A 26,512-nucleotide genomic window follows, 5' to 3' on the forward strand; every position below is an offset into this window, starting at 1 on the left:
GCCTAGTTTCCTTTTGCAGGGATCTAAATGGATTTTTCGAATCATGGGTAGGCCAACTGACTTTCACTGGGAGCGATGCAATTGACAAAAAGAGCGAGTCATACCAAACGTATTTTCGGGAATGACTTTTTGTGAATTCGTTCGAACCTAGAATCGAGGGGACTTACGGTTTGATTTATGCGCGCCGACGCTCGTCGCCTACGGCAATGTGAGTAGCTTGGGCTTGTTCGGTCCTCGCTAGCACAGCCCACCCATAAGCGTACCATCAAAGGGAAGGCCACATCTGCGAGTTTTCTATATTTGTTAGTGTTCTCTTAGGAAGAAGACTAACGCCAGACATCAGAGTATCTACGGTGTCTACCTGCTACCCTACCCTCTATACTCCAGTAGGATAGGTTCCTACTGGTCGGTGTGCTCGGCCCCGAAATCAATTGGGAAAGTTGTCGAGACTGTGCGGCATCGTTCTGCGATTCCTGTCGTCATGCGTCCTGTTTGGGAAAATCTTCCACAGCTCGCTCCTTTGCACCGTTTAGGATTTTTGGGTGAACACTTTTGTTCGTGTTTTGTGTCCCGTGTGTAGTCGTGCCTCGCGTCACGTCACCGTGATGTTCCGCACGAGTATCCTGTCACGGCGTCGCGGAGTGGTCCCGAGAACGTCGTCGAAGTTTGCCGGTCTCGCGGGGTACGCCTTGGTCACGCTGTTGGTGTTGTGGTGTGCGAGCCAAGAGACCGTCGACGATCTCCGAGGATACCGCGTCCCCGACGTGCCTCACGACCCCAACACACTATCGTCGACGGACACACCGCCGCTGTCGTCCTTCACGGACCATTCCGAGAGGACGATTCCCACGGTAGCCTACGCCGTTTCCTTAATCAAATGTGGCGATCGCCACAACAACGCCGACGGATTGTCGGACGCCGCCGCTGTCCTACGGCACTCGATCCATCGACATTCCGTACGGGACTCGGCCAGTGCCAGTAGGTACGACTACAAAATGTACGCCATTGTGCACGAGCAAGCGACCGAGTGCGCGGACCCATTCCACCAGTTGGGTTTTGAGGTTTTGGTCCGCGCGCCTCCCGTACAGACCCACGAAATTCGGAACGAATACTTGCGCACACACATACACCGCGAGGTGTGCTGCGGTGCCGACGAATTCGTCAAACTGTACGCGTACCAAATTACCGAGCACCCCGTCGTGGTCCACGTCGATATCGATTTCGTCCTCCACCGACCCTTGGATGATTTGTTTGACGTCTTGATTAACAACGACTCGGCTGCCCAGGCGCGGGTGGACCGGGAGTTTCCGGATACACCCTGGCCCGCCCGCACGGACGCCTTTATGACGCGCGATTGGTCGCAAGTTATACCGGGACGCAAGCCGGGATATCAAGCGGGATTTATTGCACACAAACCCGACCCAGTAGTGTTTGAGGAACTCGTGCACGTTATCAAGACGGCTAATTACACGGAAGGATTCGGAAGGGGCAATGGTTGGGGTGGTCTGGGCTACGGAACTTTTGTCGGAGCCATGGCCATGCAAGGACTGTTGGCTTACTACTACGACATCAAGCATCCTGATCGCTGGGTTGAACTCAACCAATGCAGGCACAACCACATGGGTATGGATATTCGCTTCCGGGGTCCACCGGGATTTCGAGCCAACCATCCAAATAAAGGAAAATGTCGAAACAATCGAGAAACATGTGAAGATTGTATGTACACTGATCCGGACGAAATCTACAGTATTCACTTTTCACCGTGTCGGAAGCCTTGGAATTGCGTGGGGGAGTCGGCACGGCGAGGAAGCGGCTTTTTACCGGAAGGCGTAGTGGATCCCCCGCACTGTCGCCAACTCTTGCGTATTTGGCACGACTTACGAACGGACTTGGAGCAGAAGCTTCACACATTGACGGCGGACGAAACGATTCGACGGGGTCAAACTGGTACATTCATGCCGGACACTTTTATGGGACACTGCAATGGCCATGGACCTGAGCATTACTTGAGCTTGTCGGGAACTCCCGAAACCTTGGTCCAAATTCCCAATCTTTACCAAAAGTAAAGTATCCTTCCATAGCGAATTCACAGTCAAAAATATCCAAATTTGTTCAAATGCAGGGTCTGCAATCCAGGAAGCAAACGTCCACTCCTGGCTCCTAATTTACTGATCTGAACAGAAATGCCTCAGCCTATGGAAGTTCCACCACATACAAGTGCCCGACCAAGAAATAATGTATGGATTGACCTACTCATTTAAGTAAGAACCTTACATTTACTTACAGTTGGTGACAACCTGGTCGAACACGGAACACCGCAAACTAAAGACAAGGCAACACTCAAGAGAAAAGACTTCAGAAATCATTGAATCGAGTTCCAACTGTTTTGAAGAGACAGTTCATTGAGAAGTCGGGAGCGCAGGTGGAGATACGGCGGTCCAACTCATCACCGTGTTCGTGGCTGCTCGCCAAATGCTCGAGTTGACGGTCGGTGAGGTCGGGTACGACCTCCTTGAGATGACGCTTGCGATCATCCATATCGGCATATCCGGCTTCCAGGCGACGGCTCACCGTCTGGGCCGACGCGACCCACTGGTTAATGGAGACGAAGCTACCAACGGAAGCATCAAGATCGGCGCAGACAATTTTGGCGCGACGAGCCATTTCTTCGTAGACTGTAATGTCACGGTAGAGCTGAAGGCGAGTAAAATCGGCCTCCGTATACCCAGATCCATAGAAAGAGACAATGTTTTCCGCACCAGCTCCACGGAATCCAAAGTTGTAGGTAGTGGTACGAATACCAAGAACATCGCGAAAGAAGGACGAAACGAACCCTTCCTGAATGCCGAGATAGGGAGCTTTGTACTGTAACCAGGCGTAAGCGCCAGCTTTCGCGTTGGTGACGTCAAGGACCGGGCAATTCTCGAACCCTGAAATAACTGCGTTCCACTTTTCGTCCATGATTTCAGTGTAAGCTCCAACCCAGGACGTGGGGTCGGAGATGGGTCGGGACATAATCATCTCCCAGAGTTGCATCTGGCCGTACCAGCTCCATTCAGAATAGAGACCATTGGTCATGCTGTGCAAGGATTCAAAAGCGTTCACAACGGCATCATGGCTTGTCACTGGCTCTTCCTTATATACGACAAACCCAGCGCGGACGCTGGCAGAGTATCCCTTAGTGATCGAGAAAGACCACGACGCACAGTCTGGACGGTCTCCCGTGGGTACTTCATATCCCTGTGGTTGACAAAAAAGAAGCGTAAGCCAAGCACCAATCATAGCAACGACAAGAGAGTCCAATCCACGTACAGTCATTCCAAAATACATTGGCCAGACGTAGACACCGTCACAAACACGGCGGTTGGAGTCGGCAATCTGAGGGGTCTTCAATTTCCCAGTTGGGTTTTCGGGCCAAACCATGCTTTCGAACCAGGGCGAGTTGGGGGAGTCGGAGTTTGCAGGGTACATAACGCCGTCCGCTCCCATCTCCTCGGGGAATGGAGTCAACGGAAGCCAGCCACGAACAGTAATAGTGATGGTTTTGTCATTGCAAGTAGTCGCGTTTGCGTTGAAGCAAGCACACTCTTCGCCGTTGTAGAACGTGTCAGAGAACTGGTTGGCAATGGCTGCTGAGTCGCTGGGAGCGTATGAGTAGGCAGGGACTTCCTGCAGAACGTAAATATCACGAGTACAAGTGGTGCGAGCAATCTCGAGCGCCTGATTTTTAACGAAATCAAGGTCAGTGAAAGGATCTTTGAGAAGAATGCACCCAAAAAGCGACCAGACTTACCTTGGCAGCCCAAAGACCGACCATTCCAGATTCGGCCCCTTCTGTCATGGTAGTATCATAGTCCACCAGTTCGCCCTCTGTAAAAGCACCCAAGTAGGCCAAGAAGTCTTTAGCCATGGCGCGAGCATCAGCACTGTCATCAAATGCATCTTCGACGTCCACGCCGACGTCGTATGCTGGATACGGTCCGCGGTTGAAGGGGAAGGAAACGACGGGATTCAGTCTGTTTCAGAAAAGCGTGTGGATGTTATCGTTAGACAACTGAATTCGGCTACGTTTATAGACCGATTTGGGCAATCGGCAAAGACTTTTGGAACTTACCCGGTTCGCTTGTTGAGTTCAAATTTGTCCAACGGATCTCCCCAAAGAATCCAATAGGTACGGTTTTCGGTAGAAAAACCTGTTTCAACACAGGAAGTTCCGTCCCAAGCCAAGGGGTACTGGGCGGCCAAGGCACCTTCTTCATCCAACATACCCTGAGAGTCTTGGGCACATGGGAAGTATCCCTTTTCTCCGACACAACCTTCGTAGCCCCCGTAAACACTGGGATGATGCTTCCAGTAGAGGGACTCGGGAGGGCAAGTTTCAAAATCTCCGGACTGAGATTCACGCATGACGATTTCGTCGGATGTGGCGTCAGTGTAGATTTCGACTTCAATGGGAACCAGTTCACACTCGGCCGTAGTATCCTGAGCAGTTGCGGTGGGGGCGTTAGCCAAGAATCCACCCAGAGCGGAAGCCGCCGCCACGGTGGTGGCGGGTAGGCCGGCTCCCATACCGAACATGACGGGCAAAGCAAATCCAAGCGTCGAGGTCATGTAAGACGCGGCGGAACCTTCGGCGTCGGTTGGGGCGGGGGCGGGAACCGCAGGGTCACCACCACTACCAGAGTCACCACAGAGTTCTCCAGCCGTGACGGTGAGAACACCATCCTGCTCTTCCACAAGTGGAGCACGCCCGTAACTCTTGAAGACTACCTTATTACCTTGGGTAGAGTCGCTTACACTGCATCGTGAGAGGTACATTCGAGTGAGATTTACTGTTACTTGCTTTTCATTGTCAGAGAATAGATCCAATGGGGATGGGACAGATTTGGGAAATACTAAACAGACGTTTCCACCACGCTCGCAGTTCTGCTCACACTGTCAAACGCCAAAAGGCTGTGAAGCCAACCCTCGCATCCAAAGATTCATTCAACCGATTCATTCGTTCAAAGAAAAACAAGACAACGCAATGGCTAACTTACCGAGTGACGGTGGGAATGAACCCACTGAAAGCCAAACGAGTGTTGGCTCCAATGTCCATCTCCATCATATCGGTACACTGAGCCTGTGCGCCCCAGGCCATGGTCGCCGCCAGGAAGGCGGAAGCGGAAATCTTCATGAGAATGTTGGAGTGAAAATATATCTTTTTTTCCGTGCCAGACAAAAGCGTTACCGGAAAAAGAAAATTATGAGACGAAAACGTGGAATTCGGGGACGTGGAAATCTTTTTGGTGTCAAAGGTACATATTCTACACATGCCTACCTGGCGGTGAGATACTTACAGGGATTCCGCCGGATCAGAGAGCTGATGCCCGGATGGAGGAGCGAAAACATGAATTGTCGCCATAGCGGCGGATAGTGTGCCGCTACAGTCAACGAAAAAGGTTGTGTGCACCGAGAATTGTAGCGTATGCCAATGCGAGGGGGATCAAATGCCGCACCGTATCTGGGAATTCGGAGGCAGAATTGTTCCACACTTCCCTCACCGGTTTGGGAAGATTTGTACGAATATGAAGTTCGGAGGAAACGTAAACGACGAGTACGAAGGTTGGACTTCTATGTGATCATTTCTATTTATGGGGCTATGATCGATATATTTTTTTCTTTCTGTCATATTAATGTCTTTCATACATCTTTGTCGATAGTACCAACTCGAGAGCGAACAATTTCAGATCCTGACTGTTCCCAGTATGTGTTCCACGACGTTCCCAAAAAAATGCCTGGTCCATATTTCCTCATGATATCCAACTTTTTCTTCTGTAAAAGGATGAGGAAGTTGAATTGGACTAGAGAAAGGGGACCTTGTTGGATGCAACAACTTCCTCCTTCCAAGTTGGCATTTGATGGAACATGTAGCTTTTCCGTACATTGCTACACGCTAGGAGCTAGCTTATTGACACCATCGGATTTATAAATAGGTACAAGCTTTGATCCAGACAGAATTCTAGAAGCCGTTTCTCTGGTAGTGCAGCTGCTCGGGTTGGCGATGACAGCGTAGAAAGCAAGGAGCAACCAGCTCAGTTCGGTTTCGGAATCTTCAACCGATCTTGTGAAGTGCGACGCGCACCAAGAAAAACTTTCTCTGATCCGTTCATAGTTTCGCAACTGTCAAATCTGGTGGACCGTTGCCGCTCAAACACCTCGACACGCATCCATACTTTCCTACCAACTCACAGTACCATGAAGTTCAGCCTCGCCACTCTTTCTTCCTTGACTTTACTGGTGGCTCCTTGGGCAGTAGCTGCCGCCAGTGCAGCTTGTCCCTACCTCGAAGCCGCCGCTCCGGTGGAGTACGAGTTGCCCGCTTCGGCGTTGACGAATCCGTTGGTGGATCTTCCCGTCAAGTTTGTGGGTGTCAAGTCCGTGATAACGCGCAGTCAGGTTCCGTTCGGATCCAAGCCTCGAGTCGTTGTCCAGCGTTATTCCTCCAAGCCAACCATTGCCTACGATCCCACGGATGGTTCCGTGACCATTTCTTCGGCCGCCTGCAGCGGAGGTGTATCATCGGAGGAGGGCTCGGGTGCAACTTCGTCCACCAAGAACAGTCTGATGACCATGGCCTCCACCTTGGCCATGTACGCCCTGGGTGGAGAGATCGGGGCCGGACTCGCCTTGGCGGGTGCCGCTCTCACTAACTTGCCGACGGCCCATGCGCAAGACGAATCCTGCATGCCTTCGGTGGAAGTGATGGTGGAAGCCCCAGCGGCATACCGTGGTGCGGTGGAGACTTGTTTGGCCGAAGTTACCGATCAGTCTCAGTGTCCCCTACCCTTTCCGACCTTCCCCACGTGCTCCACACCGTCCCCAACGTGTGGGGTCGCGGTAGTGGGTGCCGGTGCCGGTGGTTTGTACACGGCGTTGCGGTACGTTCATCGATGCCCTAAAAATGCTCCGTGATATAATTTAAAGGCCGTCCAATCGCTAACGCTCTTTTTCCTCCAAAATTGGCACAGAATGGTGGATGAAAGGGCCATTGAAGCGTCCGATGTCTGCATCTTTGAAACGACCGAGCGCGTGGGAGGACGTTTGTTCAGTCTCCGTGGGCTCGGTCCGGACAACGATCTTTCCGTAGATGCCGGTGGTTACCGAACGGTACGTAGTAGCATGGGAACGCGCTGACGCCCGCGTCAGGGTTTTTGGTTCACGGTTCTGACAACACGATTCCTAATTATTTGTGTTCTTTTCGTCGCTTGTGCTTTTCCACAGTGGCCCGAGTTCACCCCAACCCTACACGCCCTCATTACCGAGTATCTCAACATTCCCATGGACTGCTACGATCCCTCCGAAGTCCCGTGCCAGAAGTTCAACATTGTGGACGAAAACGGGAATAAAGCTGGCTTTGCCACCTTTGTGGAAGAAATGATGCGCCGTCTGACGGATGCAGGAGCCTGTTTTTACCCCTTCCACGAAGTCCGCTCCTTGGCCAAGATCGAGGCGCCTTCCGATACCGCCACGGCCCGCAATGCCGACGGGACGGCCACGGAGCTCCACTTTACCAATGGCGCCACAGCCGTGGCTACCTTCACTACAATCCTGGGTGTCCCGCAACGCCCGCTGTTGAACATTCTTCGTAACTCCAACTTTGCCAACTCGATCATGACCGCCGCCAAGTGGGACGCTGTGCATTCCGTGCAAACCGTCATTGCCTCCAAGCTTTACCTCTACTACCCGCGTGGACAAGTGTTCTGGCGCAAATTGAACCTCGGCGCGGGAGACTTTGAATTGGACGGTGATGCCCGTAATATGCTGTTGGCCGGTCGTTATCACGGTGCGTGTGGCAAATCGTGCCTGAGCTGTGCCAAAGATTATTGGTCTCACCGTCTCACACCCTAACCTTGTGGCGCATTTCTCTAGATGGACACGTCGAGTGCGAAGATGAAAACGATCCGGATACATGTCGCGGGTTCTTGCTCGCAGTCTACGCGAACGACTTGTCCGGTAACAAGGCTCAGTTCTTCCGTCGTTACCAACGTGACCGCCCCGAGCCGGTAACCATTCTCAGCAACTCGGATTTGGAAAGTGCGGAATTCCTCAAACACGCCCACGCCCAGCTCGAGCAATATCACTTGTACGAAAATCCAGGGGCCAACTACACCGGTTCTGAAGCACTGGCGGCTTTCCGCAATGTCAATCCTCCAGAGTTTGCCGTCCTGAGCACCTGGAATGAAGCTGTACCGTGGGCGGGTGGTGCCTGGCACGCCTGGACCGACATCGACAACATTGATTTGGCCCAGAAACCACTGGCGGACTCCAACATCTTTGTCGTCAATGAAGCTTTCTCCCTTCTTCATGGCTGGGCAGAGGGTTCCATCAAACTTGCCGATTCCATCCTCGAGGACTACTTTAATATTGCACGTCCCTGGAACTTTGAAGTTAGTGATTTCGTCCAGTTCGTCCAACAGACCAACTCTCGCGAATGTGTCGAAGGTGAGGGTGGAAGTAGTGGAGGAGGTACAGATGGCGGTTCTTCCGGAGGCGGTGGAGGAGACACTTCTGGTGGAGGAGGTGGGGCTAGTAATCCAGCTCTTTGTTTCACCGAAGACGCGCTTGTGACCATGGCCGACGGTTCCCTGAAACGCATTGTTGATGTACAACTAGGTGACCGCGTTGTCACCGGAACGGGCAAAGGCAATGGCTTGGTCACCGAAAAATTGATTCATCCCGTTAAAAAGACTGTCCCTGTGGCGATCCTTGCTACCAAGGACGGCGACTTGACTGGAACCCCTGAGCATCCTATCTACCATCAAGGTGAATGGATTGAGATGGGCGACCTCACGAGTGACCTGCTGACTCTGACCGAGGCTCACGTGGAGGCGTTCTACAACCTTGAAATTGATGGCGATCAAGCTGGCACAAGCTCGCATTCGTATGTTGTGAACGGTATTGTCGCTTCCGGTTTGGGAGACAACGAAGACTTGAACAAGCTCTCTCCACGACAGAAGATCTGGAAGGATGAGGTGATTGATGTGATCTCTCAGTAAAAACGCAAGACCCAAAATAGTTTGCAGTCAAGTTGGTAATACTTTCTTAACTGTGGTTCCCCATTCATTTACACTCAGCCTCTTTCGCACGAAGCAAAGCACAACTTGTTTAGACATCATCTTTGTAAAAAATTACTCAAAAACGGCTCTGAACCTGGTATTGACAGCATCTCCAAACATTTGCGTAGGTCGCAGTACAACCTCCCCGGATGCGTCGTGTTCCACTTGCATGCGACTGACTGGTAAACCCAAGTCACGTAGTGCAGCGTAAACTTCATCCTGGCACGAAGCATGTTTTGCAGCAATGGTTCGCAATACAACTTCTGCCTCGGTCTGTAGTACATTAGGACGCAACTCGGGAGATCGGCTCACGAGGTTACGTAACGCCAGAGCTGCCTGACGCTGAAGTACTGACCGTTGTGGGTGATTTCGCATTGCTCGGACAATCCATGTGTGGGCGTCATGACCTACCAAATACTCAGCATTCTTGGGCTCACGTAGTGCCATGGCGGCCAGCGTACCGCAAGCATGTTCCTGTAAGCTTGCTGCTGAAGGGTACTTTTCCATTGCTTGCAGTAGATTGCCAAGTACAGATTGATTTCCAATACAAAGCGTTGTCTTGATTTCGTCATTGGCGGATAGATTGCGAAAGAGCCCGATGATCGCCGTCAGCATCTGCAGTGTCTCTTCAGAGTCCGCTACAAGATTGACATTCTTTTTGAACATAGCTTTAGTCATCTCCAGAATTCCGACGGCCACCATGCTCTGCACGATCCCGTCCTGTACGGCTAGTGCTCTCAGACAAAGGATTCCGGCAGAATCGTTGTTTCGTTGAAGATAGAGGTGGAGCTTCGGTACTATTTGACGTGCGGCGAAGGCTTGTACGTTAGCATGGGTTGATGCTATGGTCGGTGCGGCGATGCTACTTTTGTTCGGACTTTGGAAGTCATCAAAGGTACACAGGCTCGTTACAAATCGACACAGATTGTGCCCGACGTCCTGACTCCAGGTGTCGTTGTCTCCAATAAGACAGCTATCCATCGTTTCCATGAGGATCTGTAGAAAGTCTGCGCCTTCGTTTTTGAGCTGCATCCAAGTCTTTTTATTGACCTCACATTGCTTCGTCGACCATGTCATGATACGAAGCAAATTCACCAAGGTTTCACTTCTGTTCCCATTCTGTAGAAGACAATGATGCACTCCTAAAAGGTAGGGCATGACTTCCGGCATTGCTAGTTGGAAAGCTTGAATAGAGCTTTTGTCCGGCTTCGGTCCTGCTATAAGTTGAAGTATATTTTGCAGCCATACGTCAAAAAGCTCGAGATCGCTTGCCGCAATGCCGAGAGACGATTCTACGAGGGCTTCCACTCCTTGGTGATGAAGAAACATGTCTAGTTGATGCGTTCTTCCGCTATCGAGTATTACCTTCACTTCTCGCAAAGCCTTATCAAGATGATTCCTTGAAACATTCAAGTCCTCAATCAAAGTCAAGACACGTGAGCGCTCATCGCGAGCTTCAAGGCCTTCTTTTGAGGTCGGAAAGGTCAGCGACAAATGATCCAGTGAACCCTGTACCCGTAGCTGGTCGATCGTTTCTTGCAGGGCGTCCACCTCATTCAGCTCAAATATACCAGCATTGTCAAGGCATACCTCGTCAAAGTACTCTTGAGAAATAGAAATTAAAGGTTTCTTATCCATTGTGAATTGTCTGTTATGATTCGAGTCGGATCAACGCCACTTTGGTTCGACTAACCGAAAACGTTCATGCTCCCGCCACTCTGTTTGTCTTGCCTGCTACTAGACACACATTCAAATACGACGCTGGACCCGAGAGCAAGAAATGCGATCATCTTTCTGCTGTTTACTGTGTTTCAGTTCCTATCGGGCGACAGACAGACCGTACAGTGATGTTGTTCCTAAAAAATGAACCATGTTAGGTAGCTATCTTATCTTAAACCTCCACAGTATCTGACTGTCAGAATCTTTACAAAAGCAATTCAAAGCTGTTTCCAGAAGAAAAGCGAGCGAAATCTCACCGCGATAGGAAATTTCAACTAATATTCAAGGCCTTTTTGACTTATTGCAAATCCGGCTGCCATTGATTTGGTTCCGGTAGCAACAGAATACCAAGGTCTCTACTTACTCTAAGTCGTTGGTGAACCATGGCATTGACCAAAGCAAGAGCAACCTTGCTGCAATTGAAAACCGTAAAAAGTCAATAGGTGGACTGTGAACAAATGCAAAGAGATTTAATTGTTTTTGAACGACATTCTACAAGCAAGCTAGCTCTCGTGAGTTCAAAAAAGGCTCTTGCGTCCTTGTACATGCAAGCATCAGAAGACCTCTCTAACTGGTGGTTTCCATTCGTCCCCTTGTCCTTCTCCTGCTTCCTTCTTAGCTTGTCGACGCTTCCTTAATTCTTCTACTGTGAAACCGAAAAGCTCCTCTCGAAAGTACAAAAGCCAGTTGGCACATTGGGCGCGACGTGTTTTGTTTGGAGTCAGCTCTGCAAACTGGTATCCCGTGAATCCGTAGGGTTTCAAATGGGTCTTGAGAGACTGTTTGTTGTCGACGGGGATCGATCGCACGATAGCCTGATTGGCGCGAAGACTTGGCTTGTCAATCTCCGGAGAATAGATACGCTGCATACCGATAAGGTCTGGTGGGGTTGGGTATTTTTCTTTCCATTTCGGAAAACACTTGTCGTTGTTCCACAGGTTAGCGTGAGGGTCAAACCGATAGCCCAGGCATTTCCATACCAACGTATTTACTTCTAGGTCCGAGCATTCGACACGTAGAATTCGCAGCAAATTCTCGTTGGACAATTCAAGCTCCTTTGGCTCTCCATCCCGACTCAATATAAAATCATTCTCCCCAACGGGACCCTCATTCATGTAATTGGGGTCTGCGGCTGGTAGGAATGGCTTCAAAATATCAGGTTTAACGGCTTTTTTCAGTTGTCTTTCTGGGGACTCTTCTTCGCTACTTAGTGAGTACAACTGAAAGCAATTGCAAGCAGACTTTGACTGCTTTCTTGAAAGAACAAAAGCTTCACCCACCGATAAGGAAGAAATCAATAGAGAGATTCCAATCCCCGAGTAGAATATCATCGCCCGGCCAGAGGATCGCATACTTTTCGTCGCAATAATCAAGCTTCCGTTGCCTTGGAAGGAGCGTAGCTGTGTAACGTAGCCGGGCAAGAAAAAACTTTTCAGTCAGCATTCAATAAACGTTCTTAGTTACGCATCCACACGTCTCCCGTCGCGTGCCATCGTTCTATGAATGGATTGCTTAGTAGGTTGCGGGGCAAAACCGAACTTTCCGCGGACGTTCACTGTAGGTACGTCACTTACGACAGTTAGCTTTGGCATGATAGCATCCGAGTGTCCTGTTGTCGATTTCAAGCACAAGCGCCCATTTGATATTCCAACTTACCTCTACTAGAGCTAGGTTTTTTTACAGAAGTTTCATTCGGAAAGCTCTCGCAAGAATATACTAACTATAAGGTACATGGAACAAGAAAAGCTGACAGATTGGGGTTCCTTTTATCTATGCGTTGTTGCCTTGTGATCCGTCATCCATGAATTCAATATCGTGTACAGTCAATTGACTGTGACACCATTGCAACATTCTTTCTGTGGCTTGGCTCGAGAACCTACTGGCTTTCGGCAGGGGTCCCTCCCAAGGAAGTTAAGAAAGATACGTACAGCTTGTTTTTTACAGTTGGATGTCAAGTATTCTTTCAGGACCTCCAGTCAGATAGCATGTATCTGAACATAAAGAGAAGCTTAGTTGACGACAACTGTTTCAGCCACAAGTTACACTTCTCTATTCTTTCCAAAAGCACTTGGATCTGTTTTGGATACAAATTGCTTACAATGGAAAATACAGCTATCCGTTTCTTGCATCTGGCCATCCACCAAAAGCAAAGAGATTTTTATATTCCACTACGGCTTTCTGAAGCAGCTTATTACTTGCACAGCTCAGATTACGGCCTGATTTGAAAGTTTCTAACACTAAAGCGGTGTTTTGCACAGAAAAGACCGTCTTCGTAAAGGATGGAGAAAATTCGCTAAATGGGTGCTAAGACCCTGCCAAATCCACTAAATGGGTGCTTAACCGCTGCATGTGCCATCTTTGCTAAATGGATCTTTTTTCTTACAAACAAAATTTCAATGGAAAATCGTACCATGTTTAAAAGCTATGCCTGTGAAATTGAGATAATAGCTCAAGAGCATTAAACCAGGCTGGCTGGGTTGTTCATTGTCAGATTCAAAGTCAAGCAAGGCTGACCAATTGCATTCTCAGAAACTTGATATTGGCTGACTGCAATATTGCTCTGACCTCAAAGTGAATTGCTACCATACTAGGAAGGTTTAACTGGTGTCCGCTTGGATGACACACCTAAATTTGGTCAACTGCTTGACAGTGAGGGACTTGTGATGCTATAATAAAGTCCTTTCACTGGCACTCCTCTGTCATTGGAAGTGCTTTCTTGGATATTACCCAATTTACGCATCTTCAAAATTGTGCAAAATACTTAAATGAGTGATATAGCAGTCAACGGACAAATGCTTTGTAAGTATTTAGAATTACTTAGGGTCCTACCCATTTAGTGGATTTGACATGGTCTGAGCACCCACTTAGCGGATTTCCTTTAAATGTAAAGGATACCTGACCGAAAATTGCCTGGAAACCAACTCTTCTCTCCCTTCATCGGCATGCATTTCCAATCCAGCAGCAACGTGTTATTGAAGGCTCAAATCAAATGTCGAATAATTCTTTTTGCCTCCTCGCATAAAGCAGAAAATACCAGCTAGAATAGCCTTCCGCTCCCTCAGATGACAGCAGCAAATAACTAGAGGAAAACCGCTATTCCGGTCTGAAAAACTTGAAAAAATCGCTATTTCGGTCAGATTTGAAAATTGCTAAGTACTTTTACGTGAGCGGGAAACGGCCTATAAGTAAAATTAACAATTAGAAAATAATCCATTGCGTGGTGTATGCTCTGAATATGATATAGCGGAGGTATCGCGCTGGCAGTGATGAGCTGCTTCCAACCCATGACCTATGCATTCCAGCCACGCCCCGCCTCAGCCTTGACCGTCTCCGAGCACCTTGTCTTTACCCTACAATCAAACGTATCCGTTCGTCAATGTGTTCTACCAACACGGAACTGCAGCTTCTAAAGCCGGCCACGACGCTCTGTTGGGTGCTCCGGATTCTCGATTTGCACCAAAGTCCGTAGGGGACCAATTCGATGGCTACCGATTTGGAGGAAGCGTTCCACCAAATCGACAAACAATTTCTGCTGCAACTCTTTCAACCCGAGTTTGCCCGTTGAACGGGCACCACGACTCCACCATTGGAGGCCATTCTGCGCCGGATACTGCACCAGCTCGTTTCCCAATATTGCGACCCAGTGGGCAAATGCGGTACGGAACGGAGGGTGCTGCTGGCTTTGCACTAATGGCGGGCGGGTCCAGCAACAAAATCGTAACCTTTGGTTGGCCATGATACCCGTTTAGCACCGTCACGAGTACGGCCACCTTACATCTCCCGGCACTACCCTATACCAACATATCCCTGTACATTTCCCTCTTGCAACTTGAGGATGACAAGGATCTGGAATTAGACAGTGCCATGGACGGATAAATGATTGAAGAGGACAAAGACAAATGTGAGCCAGCTGAACTCGACAAAAAGTCACAGATGAAAGCTCACAAAGAACGCTGGCGACAATTCCTGTAGATCATGTGGGAAGAAGTCTACATGATGCGCTTGCCGGTAGCAATGGGTCTAGTTAGTTGCAGTACCAACCTTGGTATCTTGGTACGCCCAACGGCAATTTCCGTACTTGTGCAGCACGGCGACGGCCCACCACTGGGTACCACTGTGACTCCACTACTTTTTAGGTGAATTCCACAAGAAAGATGTGCAATATCCTGGAACTGCTGCACTGCACCAAGGCTTTTTTTCTGTTGGGAAGGTATCCAGCAAGAGGTGGTGAAATGCTATCTAGGAGAGAGTATTTGTACTGACGCTGTTGCTTGTTTTGATTGTTTGAGCAAGTGTGTACGCCATTGAAGGTTATAATTCTCCATTCCCCAGTAAGGATTTTATTCTTGCTTTGAACAGGTCGTGCATATATGTGGCTCTGGCAAATTGAGTCGACATTTTTTCCACTTGCTTTTAGGTGCTGAAGAGCAGTTAACTCTAAAGCATGTAGAAAGCTTTTTATCCAAAACTCTGTATTGCTTGTCAAGTACCTGGTTATGGTTGAACCATGTAGAATTGAGAGCACTGAAGGAAGCAAAGATTGCTTCGGCAGCAAGGCTCATGCTGGTTGACATTCTTGTGTCATAATGACGATGTTCATTCCTTGGGCTGTTTAGTCTTTGGGACTGCGCTTGGACCACAACAAGAAAAGGCGTGGCTGGAATGCAGTAGGTCATGGGTTGGAAGCAGCTCATCCCTGCCAGCACGATACCTCCGCTATATTATATACAGAGCATACACCGAGCAATGAATTATTTTCTAACTGTTAATTTTACTTAAAGGCCGTTTCCCGCTCACGTAAAAGTACTTAGCAATTTTCAAATCTGACCGAAATAGCGATTTTTTCAAGTTTTTCAGACCGGAATAGCGGTTTTCCTCAAATAACTACTCGAAAATCCTCACCAAAAACGCTACCAATAACTGCAGTTGAACCGATACTCTACAATTCTCGAAGGATTCAAAGCAGTATCACAGAAACTGACAGGTGATGCATTTTAGAACTTGAATCGCTCATTTTAGAGAAAAAGGATGGAAGTTCTTCAAAAATAACACAGATTTTGAAATGAGCCATGAACATGGATTTTGATCTAATGTAGCAAAACCTGAGCTTTATATAAATAGGACATTTGATGAATGTTATTGCTTTTGCAATATATTCATTGCATTAATTGTTTAACGAATTATGGCATCCAATTCTTTGCAGGTTTTCGGCCAGATTAGGTGGCAGTTGGTAATATGACCCGATGCTAAACATTTCATATGACTCTTCTCTGGCTTTGCTGTTCATCTGTAGACAAATTCTAGTGTTTACATTTGAGAAACTTTTTGTTTGATAAACCAAATTGAAAGAGATCTAAGTATAAGCCCTTGCGAACGCATCCCAAAATCTCCGAATATGAAATTGATTGAGCTTGAACATATTTTATGTTAATCAGCAATCGAAGCGATTTTCATTTCCATCGAATTATTACGGAAACAGATCACACTTTATGTGAAAAAATATTTCGCAGAATTTAAATTCTTCAAATAGTGAATACTCGGGACCAAACGTTTTGCGGAAAAGTTTTTGTAACGAATCTGAAAAATATTGAAAATCTTACATTGTTTCAATATTTTTGCATTAAAACGAGCAAAAGCCACGATAATGTTTGTGTAATCTCGCCGACTTTGCAGCCATATTGAGATCGAATAATAGATTCTCTCAAAAAGTCTCTAATAGAGACTTGAGTTTTCTAAACAAACGGGCAAGAGACACGATGATTGTGTCTAGTTGTTTTTAGTCGGTTTTTACGTTCCAATCGACGGCGACAGAACATTCACAAAACTAGCTATTTGCCTTTGTTTTTCTTTTAAAACCAACTGACTTTCCACTTATTTACTTGACGGTTTACATTTAGTTTTTTGATTATTTACGTCAATGCAAATTCGATTAGGAGAGTTTGCTTTTGTTGGCAACATCCTTTAAATTGGCTCAACACTCTGAAGCGAAATTTGTAAGCAAGAAACAATGTAGCATTAGATAGCTTTTGAATAATTAAAGCAATAGATTCTTTTGCTTTTGTTTCACGTAGCAGTGCTTATGCCTGTCTTGCTAATGATGGAATGCGGTGCCTTTATTCACAAAATTATCATCATCATCACCACGATTTCCCCAAAGACCACATTACCCACGCGGCAACACATTAGGATTTAATAATTCCCACTTGCTTTGATTAATTTTTATTTTAATTAAGTAAAGAAATTTCATATGTCCACAGCAAATTATTCATATTTAGCGTAATTCGTATTATTCTCCCAGGAGTCGATATGAGAATCATACTGATCGTGATCATGACTTGATGATTAAAATGCTTTATACATCTGTTTATTTTTGAAGGACAACAAAATTCTTACCGCCTTTGGCTGACGCATGCTATCATACGTTATTGATTTATCTTGTACATTGCAGCTTTTTCCGATCGTTTTGAAAGGTTCAACTAGTCCTTTTGAATACTGACTTCATCCGCCGATTCCGAGAGACTTTGGAACTCCGCAGACATAATAGAGAATGGGACAGAGAAGGTCGATACTAACAGCAAGCTACAACCTAAGGAGAGTACCGGTGAATCATTGATCCCCAAAAACAGATCAAAACAAAGAAATATACTCGGCTTTGCTTTTAAACAAAAGCGAAAAATGAAGGGCTTACTCACAGTCAACGAGTATATTTTAAAAGATATTTATAGAGCGTCGTCCTACCTCTTTATAGTTTCTTATGAATCTTATCTTGTTTTAGAGGAGGACAATTGAAGTGCACTTAACTGACAGTGAATGCAAATACGTATAATGCTTTGTCAAGAAATCACGAAGTTACAAAATCGTGGAAGGATTTGTTTACCTATTGGAGCCTGTACTACCGCTAAAGCAGGCTCTGCATAGGGTTAATTTTCAGCTGTTTGCTAACGCTCTTGTGCCAACTGTTTGGTGATGAAATCGAAAGTGCTGTGAAAGTAACGAGCCATCTGTTTGATACATTGATCCAACATCTAGCAACCAAGCTCGCGATCGACCAACACCTGCGTTAATGCAAGCTACCGTTGTCATCTTCAATATTGTGAAAGCTATTCGTATTGTCCGACACGTGCAGAACAAATTTTTGCGAGGGCGGTGGTAGCTACTAACAGTAATGGATGGTATCTGATCTACATTGTCAGAATGTGGTTTTACTTCTCGTCGGCTTGCGACAACGCTGGCCACGCCGAGAGTAGTTTGATTGGCTAACCATAAATCTTCACGACTCGTCTGCACCAATCATATTGTACACGTTTTTAGACACGTTTTCAGCAAGCATAAACCGATAAAGCAGCCACCTCCACTTTCGGCTCCAATAGACCTGCCCGGCCCTGTAGGCAAAACCATCGCGATTGGAACGCTGGTTGTGGCTACCGGTTGCATCTCCTCCAAAATCGACTTACATGAGCCAGTGACAATCATTCAGGGGTGTTTCGTAGAATTACCTCTGGCATTACTTTTTAGTTGTCTACCAGCTTGGGTTTGATTGTCTTTGTGTTAGACGCATATCCGAGAAAACTGAAGCTATGTCGTCTGACGGATCCCTTTCGCGATCAACGTCCAAAGCCTGCCCCAATTGTGGGGTGGACATGGATGCGGCTTTGAAGCACGTAGACACAGCACGTCGGAGGCTGCAACTACTCCAGGAAAAGTTGGAAGTAGAACAGGAACTGCTAAAACAGGACAAACGGAATTTTAGACGACGGCTCCAAGCCGCCAAAGCATCAGCATCCAAAAGTCGCAAAGAGACAGAGGCTCGTGTAGAAGAATCCAAGCAGGCTCTAGAACTTGCGTCCCGCAGACAACGTGAATACGAACAAGAAATTGAAGGTTCAAAGGAGAAAACCAGCAGTCTACAGACAACACACCAGTTGGAAATTAAGAAATTGAAAGACCGAATGAAGACTCTCGAGTCACTACAGGAAGCCAAAGAAACGGACCGCCGAACTTCGCAGGACGAGCTGCAAAATCGGTTGGAAGAAAGTCAATTGAAGATCCAGAAACTACAAGAGAAGTTAGACCAGAAGCAATCGGCATTGGATGCTTTTGAGATGCAGTTGTTGGAAATGGAGCGGGAACGGGATATGGGAAAAATCAGCGACTCTTGCAGCTCTTGTGTTCGGTTGGATAGACAAGTTGAAGAACAGCGCACAAAAATATTCAATTTCGAAAAGGAAGAAACAGGATCGCGGCAAAAAATTGCTGATGGAAAACGCCTGATACAAAATCTGGAGAAAGAATTGGAGAAGAGAGACGCAGCCATGGTGAAAGCAAACGAGGAGATTGAAGTGTTGACTTCAAAAGTAGACATGCTGCATTTGAATTGTGTAGAGCTGGCGCAAAAGAGTGAAGAAGCTACCGGAAAAATTCTTGACTCAGATAAAGTGAATCAATTGCTGCAGGCGCAACTAAAAGAAGTTTCCGCAAAACCGGCGACCAGCCCTGTTTCGCATTCATCAATTCGTCCTAAATGGGAACCGACATCATCTCACAGATTGGTAATGGAGTTTGAATGGTTCGGACAGGATTTATCCGGTGTTTACACCGGATGGATCAATGAAGAAAAGAATCCAGATGGAATCGGAACGTTGCGTGTCGATGATGGGGCTGTTTACGATGGGAGTTGGAAAGGTGGAGAAAGGCACGGAGAAGGTGTTTACGCTACAATCGAGGGGGATATCTTCCGTGGTGGCTGGTACGAAGACAAGCATCACGGTCCGAATTGTGTCTTTGTTTGGTCGGATGGACGTGTCTATCAAGGAGCCTATTCACACGGCGATCGGCATGGTGAAGCCATCATGACTTGGCCACACGGAGCAACATTTCGTGGGACGTTTTCGAACGACAAACGTAACGGTCAGGGTACTTATGTATACTCAGATGGTCGGTGCTATAACGGAAACTATCGAGACGAGCGGCCCCACGGATATGGTGTTTTGAAGGCAGCCGATGGTGAAACAATTATATACGAAGGTCAATGGGAGTTTGGAGAGTTTATCGGACCGGCAGAGATGAAGTAGAACATGTACGCAAACAATATGTTGAACCTAATATGCTGTTCACCAGTCTATTGCCCTTGAACTACAGTTCAAACTGTTTTTGCCTGTCTTTTGTCGTTGTTCCTTCGTCTACGTTCTGGTGTGTACCAGCCTCGAGAATATAGTAATTGAGTTAGCCATAGCACGGCTCTATTCCACCAACTTGGGCGAAAATTCGGGCTACCGAGTGGGGCTTCGTCCAACTCGTCGGATTGGTGAAATTGTGGAATTGTAGAAGCGCTCGATGAAACATGGTCCGGTATATCTTGATACAATTTTTGCCTTCGATACATCTGTGCTTTAAACCAGCCGGGATTAGCTGCATAAAAGCAGGCGAAAACTGTAAGAAAATAAGCGAATGCTGCTCTGTAGGCTGATTGGGCGGATGGCAATCGTTCGTGTGGGGGTTGAGGAATTAGATATTGAAGAGCAGGCTTGCTGTTGTCGTCGGTTTGAATCATTTGCTGTGGAAGGACTCCCTTGATGAATAATGGCTGAGTGTCGAGCAAAATGCCGATAAAGAAGAGAAACAGGCAAGCCACGACTGAAAACCCTGCACACGTATGGGCGCAGCAAGTCTTTGTAACCGTGGAAATTTGTCGTTTTCTCCGAGTGCTCAATCCCAAAATGTATTCCTCGTAGCGGTTGTCTGGTACATGATGAGCATTCCTGAATAGTGTGTGGAACGTTCCGAGGTCAGGCTTTGTCAAGACTGAAGATCGGTTGTTGTCCCGCCCCGCTGCCTCATTTTGGTATTGCAGGTGCTGAGGGTACTTTCTCAATTCATCGGAACTTCTTCCACTTAGAGTTGAATCTGGCATATCGGCCTTTTCGGATGTGATCTCCCAGCTCCTTGCAGGCTCTCTCCCCGTCAATCGCCGTTGGTGCACGTGTCCCTTTCCTCGAGCTGGTGGATGCGCTCGTTGGCGCATACTAGTTGCAATTTTGGATCAGACCAAGACGGAAGAGTTGGAGTTTTTTATGTCTTCCTCCAACAAAAATTGGTTACTGATTACTTTCGAATGCTGACCGTGCTCATATCAATATACCAAACGCATTTCTTAGAAGTGTTTATACCTGAGTTTGCGGTCATCCTTATCTTGGTCGAATTTCAACGTGTTTGTACACTCCTGTGCGATGCTGTCTTGCCTTGGTTTGCCTTGCCGCTCTTGTGGTAGGCGAACGTGACTTATGTCACAATCAAGCTAACTGTGAAATGGGTGACGAACATTGTGTGAAACCAGGAGTACATACTTCAGTCCCAAAATCTGAAACGAGTCATGGGTATAACCCTAACCAACCTGACAGTGTCTGCAGCTTCCAACCGTTCCTTTCCTTGTCACAGTCAAGAAAGATTACTGTCCGCGTGAGGACACACATCTTACGGTACTCGCTCCGCCTAGACGCAGCAAAGGGGATTTTCGATCTGCCCAAGGTCTCAAATTTTTTGCGGTATACGTCTGCGTGAGATCAGCAACAAAGCCGGATTTGATCACTGACGAGTAAGTGCGCTGCTGACAGTGAAACCATTCGCAATTCTTTACATTCTTCAAGCAAAATAAAACGAGAAACCATGCCGCCCAAACGAGTAAAAAAAGTGATGACGTTGCCGATCAATGTCATCTTTTCACATCTTCAGGTATGTGGCTCGTTGGCTTCAGATGTTCGTGTTGCTCCGGCAACGATCCGGAGAACCTCGACGAGCAATCTCAACAAAATCCTTCTCTTTTGCAGAAAAAAAGTCGAGTGCGCTTGTGGCTATACGAAGATTCACGGCTCCAAATCGAAGGGCAGATTATCGGCTTTGATGAGTATATGAACATGGTCATGGACGACGCCGTTGAAATTGACTCTAAAAAGAATGTACGGCAAGAAGTGGGCCGTATTTTACTCAAAGGTGATGCTGTTACGATGATACAGGAGGCACAACCCGTGCGGCCGGCTGAAGTGCAGCCATCCGGGGAACAATAAATACATGTTGAAATTTTGTTTGAAATGGTAAATTGATTTAGAACATTAATCTCGCTAAAGAGACTTCTCTGCTCGTATGCCATTATTTGCGCTCAATCCATCTTTAGTTCATCCGGATCAATGCCAGCCGATCGCAATATCTTTTGACCCATGGGACTTTGGGCAATCGCCATTAAGCCCTCAGCACCGTGGGGCGGCTGAGTGCCAAAGAAATGCGAAATGTAGTATTTTACACTCATGGTGCACAGAAAGTAGATGAACATGAATGCACATGCCTGGCTCACATCCGTCACTTTCTCGTCATCTGATTCGAATTGCGATGTGGTAAACGCCAAGCTGCGCGAAGTCACTCGGCTCAGAACCGAGAATGGAGCGAACGGCAGCACTCCAACAATATTTCCCTTATATTCTAAGCCCAAAATTCGCAGCATGACAATAAACAAGAATGAAGTAAAAAAACCGGGTAGGGTGTGTCTTCGGGCGACATTCGCCTTAGCATTGCCATAGTCGTCCTCCGCTCGCTGCAATTTCTTGGCTTGTCGATCCGATTTACTCGCTTTCTTGTTGCTCGACGCAGCTGCACCTCCCGAGCCTTCTTTTTCTAGCTGCACCGACTCCTCGGATGCTTTGTCACGCTTCCACTTGGCTCGAGACAGGGCATCGACAGCGCGCTCATACGGATCTTTGCTATAGATTCGCCAATACGCGAGCAAATCGCAAAAGAGCTGCACCGTCCCCACGGTTATAGCAATCCGAGATATATCCGCGGCTGTCATAATGGAAAACTTTTGCTCAATACTGCAAAGTACTTTCGGAACGTGGTGAATGCCACAAGTGATGTGTGCCTGCGAGTATCTTCAATCCGAGCTTGGTTGCTCCTGAATTTTACGCGAAGACATGGCATGCATGATTTACAGCAGTTTAACCACGCACTGTTACTGTCAGTCAGAATATTGCGAGCATTCACTTTCACTGTCAATTGAGACTTACAAAGTCTCTTTTCCTTCCCTAAGGTTTCTCTTGACTGTGATGTGAGGATAAATTCCCAATTCGGGCTTCGTTCACTGTCAGGTCGCAATTGCCCTATACCGGCCAAATCAGAGATTCCTAGTTGTTAGTGAATAGCCAGTTTTGAGCGGGTTGTATACCCTAACAAACGAAAGTAGTATGATTAGGAGTCAGTATACATATCGATAGTCATGTAGGCGAAATTAAAGATCTATGGTCAACAGAATTTGGGTAGAATAAATGGACGCAAATAAGGCTCCATAGAAAGATTTGCGTCTGCAGTGGAGAAAGACTTCACTTTTCCCTTTTACGGCCAAACAAAAAACAGCGTTCTCTGTAGCCAAATTATGACACGACTATAGACGCCTACCGCTGTAGTTCGAAATTGTGGTCATTGCTGCAGCATTGGGCGCTAGAGAGGAGATCCGAAGCTTCGACGTTTCTTTACAGCTAATTGTTGTCATTGTCAATCGATCTTTAATTTCGGTTTCTTGATTATCGACATGAGTATTGACTTTCAGTTTTATTCCTTTTGTTACTTAGGGTGACCTTCCCTCTCGAAATTTTTAACTTGCATTATCAAAACTTTGATTTGGCCGAAATCGGGGAAGTGTGGTCTAGCCGTCAGCGAAGACCAAATAGGAAGTTTCCTCTTTTTGCTTGATTGTGAGAAAGGTCATAAGTTGGGATAAGCAGGGGTGAAATTGGGAGACCATGGGGACCAGACGTCAGCAGCTACGATCCGACCATCTAGCGTCGATCATGGAGAGCGCTAAAAAAGCTTCCTCTCTAGCATTTGTATGCCCTGTCTGCTTTGGAGGCTGAAACTTTTAATAGGTGTAAAGGGTTTCGCCCACGGGTTCAAAGCCCGAGAACTAACATTTTGGCACAGGTCAAAAGTGCCCCTTTAAGCGTTGGAGAAGGGCGCGGAATCAAACCTACAGTCGGCAAAAATGTGTACTGCAGTTAATAAGCCGTTCCATCGCTTTCTACGTGGTGTTCCAGAGCTCTGTGAGTTGTGGTCAGCCAGTCAAGATCATGTAAAGTTTTTTGGTGGAATCTTGTTTACCCTCATATTTCTGACACATCTTGCTGCTCTCGTTGTGTGTTCAATCATGGTTGTGGCAGTGTGCGTCCAATTCTCGGAAGTCGTAGGTCAGCACTTTCTACTCTGAAGCAAAATAGCATTACTTGCAACTTCGAAGAACCAACTTTTAAAACTCTCATTCTTTCCTTCAGCGCCGGCTCTCTCGCAATTTGAGCGATGAAGTACAATAAGGTGGCTCAAGAGGAGAAGTAGTATACGTGCTTCTACATGCGTTGGGCTTTTTTTTTTTTTTTTTTGGCATAAAACCGAGATCTAGGAGAGCTAGCAGCAGTAGATAGATAGTCCAACATATCATGCTAATGACTAGCTGTAAGTCAATTATCTACTTTGCAGTATCAAATCATAGCATCGCGTGGGGAAATTATATCACTTTCTGTCCCCGAGCCAAAAACTTCCGAGAGCCTTGGACGATCAAAGTGATTGTGGATCTTCTCGAGCGCAGCGAATGCTGAATGTCTTTCTTATACGATCGTTGCCGAGAGTCGTGACGATAAACAAGGCCATGGCGAAGACCAGTATTTGCGACCGTGAAAGTTGTAGGACCAAATTCTGCCTCGAAACGGAAGCTACCTGCATCCATGAGAAAAATGCAGGTAATACAACCGTCATGCTAATTTTATCAAACATGTGTAAGCTTTCCAAGTCGTCGCTTTTCTAAGGGGAAAGTCCCATCACAATCAATAAGACAAGCAACACCGACAGACCCGCTACTATGAGCTGGAGGCGCCACACACTTTGGTCCTCACGCAGTCGAGCAGCTCTTCGAGTCTCGTCTTCCAAGCCAGCATGAGCCTCGTCTAAGTTTGTTTCCATACCATTCAGCAAGTTGACGTGAAGTCTGGCTTCGTCGTGAATGTTAACCGTTTGATTTTTGAGGCGACCAACACCTACCGCAAGCTCATCGATCATAGCATCTTGCTGCTGCATAGCCATCGACATTTGTGACTGCTGCTGACCTCCACTTCCTGAATTTTTTCCATTAGGAAGGCTCGTCTGTTGTAGATGCTGAACCAAGCGCTTGCGTCGCTGAATTTCACCCGCGGCTAACGGTAGATTATCCAAACTCACTTCCAATCGTTGCAAACCGGATTGCAACGTTCGGGCATCGCTGGCAGAGATTGCGATGCCTTTGGTCCGCATTTGGCTTGCCGACCGAGCCAAGCGAGCGTATTCGTTGTCCCATTCCGCAATGGACATGATTGCTCTCGGGGTCTTGAAGATTACACGGGTTCACTGTCAAACAATGAGGACCCTTCTCTGTGTTTCGTGTATTTTGCGTAGTCGCCCGAAAAACGTGCGACCGCGGCTGCTATTGCGGTAGTTGGTGTGGTGTGAGAAATAAGCCCTAAGCCTAATCAGTAAGATTTTCGGTTGAATCAACACGCCTTTTCCTGCCCTCTGCGTGTTGCATACGACGAGGATCAATACCATCTGTTGTCGGAGACAATTAGATCGAAACGCTCAAGAACGTAAATAAATACAGGACGCATTGCCTAAAAGGGTACACCAAACGAAACACTTGCCACAAGCTCCCTTGTTTTGTGAATGTAAAGTCTCGATCGTTTTTGCTATTTCGATTACACGCGAATAACGGCATGTCCGAAGACGAAGATAAACATGTCTTGGCACCTTTTTTAACGTCGCGTCTACCACAGCTCGGCTTGGATTACGAAACTTACGGGCCTTACGTCTTACCACTCCTAACCGACGAAGAAGTGGACGAAGACGAATGGGAAAGTGTGGTGGAACTGTTACAGGCTAGCTCCGAGAGTCATGGTGACGACGAACAGGCCTGGAAAGACTTGCGTGTACAGATCGAAGAGGCTTGGCGAAACCATAAATTGGCGTTGGACGAGCAAGAAGCCGAGTTTAAGCAAAATCAAGCGACGAGGCTGCAGGAAGAAATTGAACGCGAACGGGAGATTGCGGTGGAAGCTGCCTTGATGGAGAAAGATCGGAAGGAGAAGCCGGCTGTAGTCGAGCAAGATGCTGCACGAAAAGCGTTGGTGGCGCGATTTGCTTACGATATTCCTGACGAAGATGATGCGGACAATGAAGGCGTTCTCAGCAACAAAGAAGTGGCGGCTCAAGCTAAATTGGAGCAGACTCAAGGGCTGCGGCAGCAAAAGGTTACGACTAAAAGAGAGGAACAGCAGAAGACTGCGAAAGCAAGAGTTGACAAGGCCAACGCCAAAGAAGAGCGTAGGGCACGAGCGACCAAAGGAGAGCGGAAAAGATGACTTTTTGATAGTGAAATTTGAACCTTAGAAATTGTAGAGTGAGAAAAGACTTTGCCATTTCAATTTTGAAGAGTTCCGACAAAAGAACCAACAGCAGCTGCAAATTTGAACGTCCATGGCTTGACAGTGAGCTTATTTACTTCCTTTAGTCTAATGGCTGTACCGCTTTTTCATCTATGTCAATGAACTGCAGGGGTACTGCACTTTATAAAAGTTCATTGCACGGGGGATTCGGTACGAATCATGATGAGATATGGACCACTCTGCTGAACACTAACT

General features: G+C 47.2%; 10 protein-coding genes across 10 annotated transcripts; 4 read left to right on the forward strand and 6 right to left on the reverse strand.

Annotated features, from left to right (window-relative positions):
- Positions 1-1,925: 1,925 nt before the first annotated feature.
- Positions 1,926-5,404, reverse strand: PHATRDRAFT_55010 (predicted protein; the record flags this gene model as incomplete). The annotated part of the gene is made up of 6 exons (XM_002183898.1): positions 1,926-3,240; positions 3,313-3,720; positions 3,794-4,016; positions 4,115-4,798; positions 5,040-5,306; positions 5,340-5,404. 6 exons carry the CDS (start codon positions 5,402-5,404, stop codon positions 2,356-2,358), a joined length of 2,532 nt encoding a protein of 843 aa, XP_002183934.1. The 3' UTR covers positions 1,926-2,355.
- Positions 5,405-7,548: 2,144 nt separating this feature from the next.
- Positions 7,549-10,839, reverse strand: PHATRDRAFT_49181 (predicted protein). Its single transcript, XM_002183899.1, has one exon. The coding sequence runs from the start codon at positions 10,734-10,736 to the stop codon at positions 9,171-9,173; it is 1,566 nt and encodes a 521-aa protein (XP_002183935.1). The 5' UTR covers positions 10,737-10,839; the 3' UTR covers positions 7,549-9,170.
- Positions 10,840-11,269: 430 nt separating this feature from the next.
- On the reverse strand, positions 11,270-12,550 carry PHATRDRAFT_49182 (predicted protein; the record flags this gene model as incomplete). Its single annotated transcript, XM_002183900.1, is given in 4 exon segments — positions 11,270-12,217; positions 12,392-12,426; positions 12,474-12,519; positions 12,539-12,550. The coding sequence occupies 4 exon segments, from the start codon at positions 12,548-12,550 to the stop codon at positions 11,372-11,374; spliced, it is 939 nt and encodes a 312-aa protein (XP_002183936.1). The 3' UTR covers positions 11,270-11,371.
- A 1,533-nt stretch (positions 12,551-14,083) lies between these two features.
- PHATRDRAFT_39838 (predicted protein) lies at positions 14,084-14,555 on the forward strand (the record flags this gene model as incomplete). The annotated part of the gene is made up of 2 exons (XM_002183787.1): positions 14,084-14,195; positions 14,221-14,555. 2 exons carry the CDS (start codon positions 14,084-14,086, stop codon positions 14,553-14,555), a joined length of 447 nt encoding a protein of 148 aa, XP_002183823.1.
- Positions 14,556-19,182: 4,627 nt separating this feature from the next.
- On the forward strand, positions 19,183-19,917 carry PHATRDRAFT_30154 (predicted protein). Its single transcript, XM_002183788.1, has one exon. It carries the CDS (start codon positions 19,370-19,372, stop codon positions 19,886-19,888), a length of 519 nt encoding a protein of 172 aa, XP_002183824.1. The 5' UTR covers positions 19,183-19,369; the 3' UTR covers positions 19,889-19,917.
- Positions 19,918-19,956: 39 nt separating this feature from the next.
- PHATRDRAFT_49184 (predicted protein) lies at positions 19,957-20,990 on the reverse strand (the record flags this gene model as incomplete). Its single annotated transcript, XM_002183901.1, has 1 exon — positions 19,957-20,990. The coding sequence occupies exon 1, from the start codon at positions 20,836-20,838 to the stop codon at positions 19,957-19,959; it is 882 nt and encodes a 293-aa protein (XP_002183937.1). The 5' UTR covers positions 20,839-20,990.
- Positions 20,991-21,479: 489 nt separating this feature from the next.
- On the forward strand, positions 21,480-21,877 carry PHATRDRAFT_15709 (predicted protein; the record flags this gene model as incomplete). Its single annotated transcript, XM_002183789.1, has 2 exons — positions 21,480-21,545; positions 21,641-21,877. 2 exons carry the CDS (start codon positions 21,480-21,482, stop codon positions 21,875-21,877), a joined length of 303 nt encoding a protein of 100 aa, XP_002183825.1.
- Positions 21,878-21,898: 21 nt separating this feature from the next.
- Positions 21,899-22,753, reverse strand: PHATRDRAFT_49185 (predicted protein). Its single transcript, XM_002183902.1, has one exon. The coding sequence runs from the start codon at positions 22,651-22,653 to the stop codon at positions 21,970-21,972; it is 684 nt and encodes a 227-aa protein (XP_002183938.1). The 5' UTR covers positions 22,654-22,753; the 3' UTR covers positions 21,899-21,969.
- A 1,894-nt stretch (positions 22,754-24,647) lies between these two features.
- On the reverse strand, positions 24,648-25,222 carry PHATRDRAFT_49186 (predicted protein; the record flags this gene model as incomplete). Its single annotated transcript, XM_002183903.1, has 1 exon — positions 24,648-25,222. Exon 1 carries the CDS (start codon positions 25,188-25,190, stop codon positions 24,648-24,650), a length of 543 nt encoding a protein of 180 aa, XP_002183939.1. The 5' UTR covers positions 25,191-25,222.
- Positions 25,223-25,497: 275 nt separating this feature from the next.
- Positions 25,498-26,374, forward strand: PHATRDRAFT_49187 (predicted protein). Its single transcript, XM_002183790.1, has one exon. The coding sequence runs from the start codon at positions 25,589-25,591 to the stop codon at positions 26,231-26,233; it is 645 nt and encodes a 214-aa protein (XP_002183826.1). The 5' UTR covers positions 25,498-25,588; the 3' UTR covers positions 26,234-26,374.
- Positions 26,375-26,512: the final 138 nt, after the last annotated feature.

The sequence above is a fragment of the Phaeodactylum tricornutum genome, chromosome 21, assembly GCF_000150955.2.
Source record: "Phaeodactylum tricornutum CCAP 1055/1 chromosome 21, whole genome shotgun sequence".
Lineage (NCBI taxonomy): Eukaryota > Bacillariophyta > Bacillariophyceae > Surirellales > Neidiaceae > Phaeodactylum > Phaeodactylum tricornutum.

What these genes read in the sequence shown, in the direction of transcription:
- PHATRDRAFT_49181 (XM_002183899.1), bottom strand. Translation starts at nt 10,736, where the DNA reads ATGGATAAGAAACCTTTAATTTCTATTTCTCAAGAGTACTTTGACGAG.
- PHATRDRAFT_49187 (XM_002183790.1), top strand. Translation starts at nt 25,589, where the DNA reads ATGTCCGAAGACGAAGATAAACATGTCTTGGCACCTTTTTTAACGTCG.
- PHATRDRAFT_30154 (XM_002183788.1), top strand. Translation starts at nt 19,370, where the DNA reads ATGGAGTTTGAATGGTTCGGACAGGATTTATCCGGTGTTTACACCGGA.
- PHATRDRAFT_49185 (XM_002183902.1), bottom strand. Translation starts at nt 22,653, where the DNA reads ATGACAGCCGCGGATATATCTCGGATTGCTATAACCGTGGGGACGGTG.